At 34.8% G+C, this 9,098-nt stretch overlaps 1 protein-coding gene across 1 annotated transcript; it reads left to right on the top strand.

Annotated features, from left to right (window-relative positions):
• Positions 1-1,040: 1,040 nt before the first annotated feature.
• On the top strand, positions 1,041-6,409 carry LOC144438537 (mitochondrial inner membrane protease subunit 2-like). The gene is made up of 5 exons (XM_078127612.1): positions 1,041-1,475; positions 2,505-2,608; positions 3,105-3,170; positions 3,676-3,778; positions 4,512-6,409. The coding sequence occupies exons 1-5, from the start codon at positions 1,317-1,319 to the stop codon at positions 4,680-4,682; spliced, it is 603 nt and encodes a 200-aa protein (XP_077983738.1). The 5' UTR covers positions 1,041-1,316; the 3' UTR covers positions 4,683-6,409.
• The last annotated feature ends 2,689 nt before the right edge of the window (positions 6,410-9,098 follow it).

Here is a 9,098-nt window from a genome sequence, read left to right on the forward strand (position 1 = left end):
CTAATACATTATGCTAACGCCACCAATATACCATTATCAATAAAACATCACAAAATGTCTTTTAAAAAAGATGTCAAATCACATCTATCATAGAGAGTGGACCACGTACTGTCTATGGTCCAGTACACTAAAGGAAAGGATATTGAAAACAGCGAGTTTATTCGTTATGACATGTAGTTTGTTTGCCTCTGCGGGTTCCTTTATGAGTTACACACGCCTTTGCTAATCCCGCCACTGCACGGTCTTGAATCACTGCATGGAGTCCACTGGAAACTTGTCTTTGACTTTGTGGGCTATTCAACTAATCCAACTAATTCAGCAATTTATACCAGTTTCTATTTGTATATCTGTTCTGTAGATTTTGCTGATTTACAGAATTGAACTAAATTATCTAATATAATATAATCTAATCTAAACTTCTTCTTTTTTAAAATGAAAATTACACTGAATTGGAAAACTACTACTCAAAAGGGGCGAGGATTGACTTGCAGACGCTAAACGACAACTGTCATTTTTGGGTGAGAAGTTTTCAAAATGACAAAAAAAAATGATGGATGAATGTACCGGGTGACACATATTTGATGAAATTTTCAGTTCGAAATGTGTGCATGACAATAATATCAGGAATGGGTCGGGGTTTTCTGGTGGTTTGCCACGAAAGGTGTAAGCTCGGAAAAACGTATTCATCGATCTTGTTACATCGTCGCAAACCACGGCCTGTTTTACGGCATGTAGTGGTAGAAATAATAACTCTGGTTTGCGAGAATGTATGTTACAAAAATACAAAACATGTGAGTAAGCGGTTTTTACTGGATAACAACAACAGTGTATTTACTACTTTTGTACTTGAATTTCTAAAAAAAATTATAAAATTATCTGAACGTACCCGGCTGCGAGAGAGAGACGTCTGAGCTGGGGACATTTAAACTTCCCGCGGCCGCAGCAGTTCTAGGGCCCTCTAAGCTATTCTGGACCATGCGAATGTTTAAACGTCATTAACTTAGGGTGCCATTAGCGTCAACGTTCACAGGTCAAACGATACTGCGTGTGATTCGGCATGCGTGTGCGCACTCGTGGGCAGTCCTGGTGTTGTGATTAAATTCACTTTTCGGGTCATCAACATTCAACAGAACTGGCCATTTCTGCCTAAAATGTGCCATTGGCAGTAGTTTTCGGCGTCGATCTACTATACGCAATTTGGATCGCACTTTGCTCGTATGAAATTGTCATCGGTGAGCCTGCCACGGGCATGGAAAATTCCGGCTCATTTACATATTTGAACGATAGCATAACACATGTAACATGAACACTTACACATGTTACAAGCTCCAGCTGATGTAAACAGAGACATGGCAGGTTCGTGGAAGAAGTTCGCTACGGCCTTTGCAAGTGGATTTGTATTTGCTATGCCCGTCAGTATTACTTTCCTCGACTACGTTGGATATGTTGCCAGAGTAGACGGGGCTTCGATGCAGGTAAAATGTCACATTTGTTCATTCATGAAACCACACTTTATCTGTGATCACTTCACTTAAGTTTAAGAATAATAATATCTGATCATGAAGGTATTCCCCCAGCCTCTCTTTAACATGTATGTATTCTTACATGTATCACGCACATACGCTAACACACATACATTATGTTCACTTTTCATCACTGTTTTTGGACAGGGTCATTCTATTTAACAATTACCACAGGAAAAATAGTAACATAAACAGTGTTACCAATTATAGGTCTTAAAACAATTTCCCTGGGTTCTTTTTCAATAGACTAAAGACTGGAAATAATGGATGATATTAGTTCTTCATTTTCTAACCATATGCATGTTGCCCTATGATGTCATTGGAATAAACTGCAATGTTCTGTTCGTGATAAATTTAGCTATGATAAGTAACTAGCACACAGAATAATCAGCACACAGTTTTAAGGTTATCTACCACAGTAAAAAATTTACAAATGAACAATAGAGATAGATGGACTCCAGCATTGGTATATTGGCCTTAAAATGTTGTACATAACAAAATGGAAACACTGTCAGTGGCAATTACACTCAACAGTCTCAACTCAACTTCAGTGACTAACGTAGCTTGTTTGGTGTAATAAAAAAGATACCACACCATAGGCAAAGGTAATATCATCATTAATTGACCCCCCCCCCCCCCATGTTACATTAATATTATCAATATTACAGTCATGAGCACCACCCATTGGTAAGACTGTAAATCAAATGATACACATATGTATAATATTGCTTTTGCTATTATGTTAGCATTTAAATACATACACATTGACATTCTCACTCACTCCCTCTCTCATTCACTCTCTCTCTCTCTCTCTCTCTCTCTCTCTCTCTCTCTCTCTCTCTCTCTCTCTCTCTCTCTCTCTCTCTCTCTCTCTCTCTCTCTCTCTCTCTCTCTCTCTCTCTCTCTCTCTCTCTCACTGTATCTAATATTTGACTATATTATAATACTTTTTGGTAATTTTTTTATCTTTCTTTATTATAGCCTGTGTTGAACCCAAGGAGAGAAACTGGACATGATGTTATTTTTTTGAGTCGCTGGGCTGTGAGAAACTATGATATAAGTAGAGGGGATATTGTATCACTTGAGTAAGTTCATTTTCATATATTTCTGTTGAAGGATTGACACTAAGTTATCGTTATGGATGAATTCAATTGTATAATGATAGGAATGAAACTTTGTCAGATTCTGGAAGTTGCCCAAAGAGAAAAATTTATAATTCATACTATTAGATCAAAAATGAGTCACCCAAAATAAATGTAAGAGTGAGTGTGAAGTCAAGTAATGTTTTGTACAAGAGGGTTCTATTCACTTTATTTTATGTTTCACATTCTACACTAATAGTCAAAAAAATAAAATAATATGTGATGTCTTTCAATTGTGGTACTACTCCTGTTGATGCCAGAGAGATTTTAGCAAACAGTTTGGAAGTATTCTCAACAGTTTCCTCACCGAGTAGCAATATGTTATGTGGTTCCATCCAAAAGTCTGTGTCTGGTGTCAAAAATAATGTTTAATATTTTACAAAATTGCAGCGACTGTAACTTAATAAAGTGTTGTGTTATACTTTTTTTTATATCCCAGCTCTCCAAGGGACCCAGGCACCAGACTTGTAAAGAGAATCATAGCTTTGGAAGGTGACACTGTCAAGTAAGTATTGTCACCCTTGAGTATGATACTAATTACCCACCATTGTCAAGTAAGTGTTGTCACCCTCAATTACAATACATATTTACCCACTATTGTCAAGTATGTATTAATTGTCACCCGCAATTACAATACTTTATTTATCCACCATTGTCGATATCAGGATCTCCAAGGCAGGCCAACAGTCAGTTCTTAATTATCTATATCTTGGATTTTTGTTCAAACATTAGTTAGTATATATGGCTTGCCATTGACATTCTGCTACTGTGACTTCATTATGACAGTGCCAAAATATTGTGTATATAAATATATATGCAGAATTGACATTAGGGGCTTAAATGAACTGGAGGTACATAAACATAAATAAAATTACGGGACAGTGTAAGGATCTACATTATTAGAATGATAATCACTGTTTTACATATCACAAAAATGATATTGGTAAATTTAAAGAATTTTTGAAAGATTTATATGAAATAACTTATTAATGTCATGTCTTTCGTTGTAGAACCTTGCATTACAAGAATAGATATGTGACAGTTCCTAGGGGACACTGCTGGGTGGAAGGTGATCACCATGGTCAGAGTATGGACAGTAATCTCTTTGGTCCAGTAAGTACATTACTTTGCTAAAAATAACTTCTAGCACATATTTTATACAGTGGCTTTGTTTAAATTGCTAAAATCTCTGTGGGTTACCCAGTCATGTTACTATGGTTCCCACCAATGTTTTGGTTTAAAGTAGTATGTTGATAAAATCCACCCGAGTTTCTAAGTCGTGTTAGCAGTGTTTCACCAGTGTTTTCTAAGTCATATTACCGGGGTTTCACCAGTATTTTCTAAGTCATGTTACCAGGGTTTCACCAGTGTTTTCTAAGTCATGTTACCAGGGTTTCACCAGTGTTTTTGTGAAGGGTGGTACATTAAAATCTAACCCAGTTCCCTAGTCATGTTTAATACCAGTGTTCCCTACCAAAATACAATGGATAATATATGCAAGTAGTACCTGTATGTTGACAGGGTTCATGTACCGTTGATAGTAAGGATTTGATAAAGTGGGCTGCAAGGATGAAAATTAGGAATAATGTACAATTAGAGTGAGACTTTTAGAACACAGAGAGATATCAATCTATCGATCAGTAACATTCCACGGGTGCTTTGTAACCAACTTGTCAAGTTAACTACAGAGATATTATGTATGTAACAGAAACCCAGAAATGGCATCTAAGCACATTAATTTGATATGTTGGTGATTTATATTTGTAAGTTTGTCTAATTTCCAGCATTGCACCTCAAGCATTATTTGTTTTTTTTGTGCTTTGACCATTTTTTCATCTGACTTCAGGTAGCTGTTGGTTTAATTCATGCCAAGGCTTCACATATTATATGGCCGTTACATCGATGGCAAAGATTGGAGTCACTAATTCCAAGGAAAAGGTCAACTGTACCAGTTACTGAAGAACAAATAATTAATGAACTTGTTGATGATATGGGTGAAAAATACAGCAGTTCATAGCATACATTGGAAAGTTGGATAGATCTGTTTTGACAAGTATCGGTATGTACATGGACTGCAGTATATATGGCCATCAGTTCTACATTTGTAGTTCAGTGAGAAGACACAGCTACTTACACTTCAACTTGGAATTTACCTTGTGTGTAAGAAAGACAGACTCGATGGTGATACAGACTGGACTAAGAACTGTACAAGACAGTTTCTGCAAGATGTCAGTTTGTCAGCATATATAAATGAAAAACATGTAAACCATGTGATACTTAGAACCAGTCATGAATGGCTGGATTAGTATCGAGTGTCTTGGACAAATTTTATTTTGCTACTTTGTGCTGATCACATGTAAGTCATGTGACAGTAATAACCCACCATGATTGACTGCCCTTCCCTTGACATGAACTGAATTGTCAGCAAGTTTTGTCTTTGCTCTCAGAAATTCAAGTGTTTTATACTTCTTATTTGAATGAAAGAAATGTTTGTGTTGCATTTTTAGACTCATTATCTCAGTAAGTCAGAATTTACTGACTGTGCACTGTAACAGACTAGTAAAGTGATGTAAGCTGGTGTATCACAGTTTCTGTGGAGACTAATGATATCACCTAGTTGTACAGTTATGTGATAAAGGGGTTGGAATTGAAACTTTGGAGCCTAAAGTCTAATAACTTGTTACATATTAAAACAGGGGACAGAGCTCAAAATCAGTACTTTTTGTAATAAGACTAACATTCTCTACACATTGTTCAGAGAACAGAGTACACATGTCATATGTCACCATAGCTTCTAAAGAATATTGCTCAAACAGTATTATAGGAGCAAAATTATTTCTAAAACTCAGGGAATTTTACCATTTTCGATAATTTCATAAGATTTACATTCATTTCTTTGCATATTTTTGCAGTGATTTGAGACATATTTCTGTAGATACTGTAGTACAGTAAATGTAAAGTTAGCATAGTTACAATTGAAATGTTACTTTTTAGATCTCTTACAAGTTACAGCCATTTAGTATTATAATCAGAACTGGTCAAATCACTATGTGGTTAACATGCAGTACTCCTAGGTTCACACAATCCTGTGTAGAGTGCTGAAAAAACTTTTCAGACATATTGGTGTAATAAACGTTTAGGTACATGCAGTAGAAAAACCAATGGAAAGAATTTATACTGATTTTATAATTAATATATCATTTCTGTGCCAGCAAACTTGGTCATTAGTTTGTCCGGAGATACTATTATGATTTACAGATCAATGATCGTGTTCACATTTGATACTGTAAACCTGGATTTTTTTGCTGAAGACCTATTCTTGCTGGAAACAAAACATCATATAAGTAGTGACTAAAAATGTCTGTTTGTACATAACACAACAGTGTACCAGGATTTGTAATTTGTGAAAAACAAATCTTTGAGACTAGTTGAGAATATAAAATCACAGAATTTTCTAGTGTCAAAAATATGTAGGTTTACAGTACATTCTTGTCCAAAGTCATTATACAAGGATGCACAATTATGTCTATATATTTTACCAAGCAAGCAGCATTACACCAGTCCTACATGTATCCACTGAAACCATAGCCTGCACAGTGTAGGTTCAAGTTCAAAATGACCAAAGTAGGAAGATCTTGTATTAAGAATTGGTCACATGAAATATCAGTGTTGACACTTCACAGTGACTACTTGTCATGTAAGTATGTCATCTGAGCAAGGGTAAAGTACATGTAGGTCTCTCAATGTAGACCAAAGATAGACTAAATAAAAAGTGCTGTTTTTTAGAAAAATGTATTATGTGTTGTACGCTTTTTATGTGTGTCAAACCAACCCAAGACATTTAGTGATCTGAGTGATACAAATTGAAATGCATGATTCACAAATGTGTGGTGTTTGAAAAATTTGCTAACTGTGTTGAGTGATAATGATGTTAAAAGTGGCCATAGTGATAAGGATTTGGGTATTTATGTGGGATTTTTAATTTATAAAACAATTTTATCATGACTTCATACTTGAAAAATCAATATGAAACAAAATATGCCAAGTCCTTGTTTGTAACTCAATAAATTACAAAAGATTGATAAATGTATGAAATCTTCTGTTATTGTACGTATAATAACAAACTTTTTAATACATTTTTAGCTTTTTTCAATATAATGAGTTACAAACACAGACTTTGTCAATGTTGTTTCACATTAAATTTTCAAGTAGGATGCCATGATAAAGTTGTTTTATAAATTAAAAATCCCAGAATAAATACCCAAACCTTATCCATATGGCCACTTTAACATTGGATACAACTCTACCCTATTCTGTAAGGTATTATATCACTTTGGTTTGTACTGACAATAGAAATAAGTAGACATTATTATCTTGTATGCCATCAGTGGTTTTGTCCTTGATATTAACAAAAAGCAATGCCATACTGCTAGTGGCCTAGAAAAGAACTGTTTAGTTGACATTGTGCTTTGACCTCATACAAGGTTGAATAAATCAACTTGAACCCCCCTAGCTATGTGATAATCCCATAGATGTTGTAGAGAGACTCTATAATCTCTATATTAGCACTAGAGTAGGAATGTGAAGATTCAATACAACATGATGAATTTATTCTGTTTTTGCCTTGACATATTGGGGAGGGAGGGGGTGGGTTAAAAAGAAAATAATCTCTCAGTGTACACCGTAGAGATTCTCTATATCATCAAGTCGATCATTGCCCAAAATAAATCCCTGTAATTTAGCATTAGACAAAAAAAAAGATATTTAAATTATAAACCTTTGCATATATTTTGCTTACTAAGGTCATGGCCTAGATCTTCTAAAATGTCATACATATCAATAAAATGTTGTGGATACAACAAAACGGTTTTATTTTTGTTCAAATTCAGTTTTCCATTATTTATGAAGCATACCGACTGTATATGGTGAAAACAAACAAGTTTGACTTTAGGTTATTTTGGTGATGGTTGATAATTTTATGTTCTAAACCTAGTTTTAATTGAGTTTCTATTCCTCAGTTTTTGGTCAGTGACAGTTGTAAATGAAATATTGTCAATGTGTATGATGTACTGTTTTCATGCAAACTGACCTCCCATTTACAACATTCACTCACCAGACCTCATGAACAATAAGCAATATATTAATAAACTGCAAGGTTTAGAACATTAATTTAGCAACCATTACCAAAATAAGCTGAATTGTGTATGCCTGTTTTAATCATACAGATTTGGATGAAATCCCTATACTGCACGATTGTTTAAAGTGCAGTGGTGGCATGTGCATTATTGTCAACCACTACCCACTTTACAGAGATGCTAAACAGATGTGAAGAGTTTTCATTGCATGTCCAAGAAACAACATACTTTGGTTTGTGAGAATGATACACATATGGGTGAAGGACTTGTTGACAAATATGATGTTTTGCACCACAGTCACTGCATAATATTAAAAATAGCGCAAATATTGCGTTGCCGCACAACTTCATGTTCAGGGCAATGATAGATATATAATTTTTTGAAGATTTAAAGTTGTAACCAAAACAAAATTTTCATACCTAATTTCCATCATCATAATCCAGCCATCCTATGTTGGAAGTGTACAAGACAAGTATAGCAACATCCTAATCAAACTTTAAAGGGATGTGTCTACAAGGTTTTGTACTTCTTTATTTTTTTAAATCAATTTGGAACCAAGTCATACCAATGTAACATGTTTAACTTTCTTGGTTGTCTTATTGTAATATTTTAAACACAAGCTAACATTCAGTTTATATGGGTAGGTGATGAAACAGCTGTCTTACAACATATTACATAATCAAATCATAAACCAAACTGGCCATGCTACAGGCTTTACCACCAGAGGAAATAGTAAAGTAAACATTATAGTTAATTAACAATGTACTGTTCTCACTGTGTCAGCTATTAATGAGGAAAAATCTACACATTCTCAACAAAGTTAAGCTCAATCTACTGGGTAATTTCAGAGTTGAAGATTTTTGAGGAAAAGCAATGATATAGAATAACACTTCTAGAAACATCTCACCAAGTTTCAAACTCATTCACTTAGTACTTTTTGAGATATAAGTTTTTGACCAAAATTCACATTTTTACACCTTAATTCCATATCACTCATGGAATCATGGTATGCGTAACATATCTTCGTCCATACATCCCTAAATGCATTTCCATTAAATTTCAGCCCAATCTGCTCAGTGGTTTTGGAATTATAGATTTTCAACCAAAGAGACACATTTTTAGCCCTAATTTGCATATCACTGATGGAATCATCCCGTCATGAACAAATCTTACTTTACACCCCCTTAAGAATGTTCCCACCAAATTTCGCACCAATCTGCCCAGTAGTTTCTGAGTTTAAGTTTTTTGACCAAAAATCACATTTTTTGACCCAAATCACACACCTGTGATGCGATCAT

This window comes from Glandiceps talaboti, chromosome 1, assembly GCF_964340395.1.
Source record: "Glandiceps talaboti chromosome 1, keGlaTala1.1, whole genome shotgun sequence".
NCBI lineage: Eukaryota > Metazoa > Hemichordata > Enteropneusta > Spengelidae > Glandiceps > Glandiceps talaboti.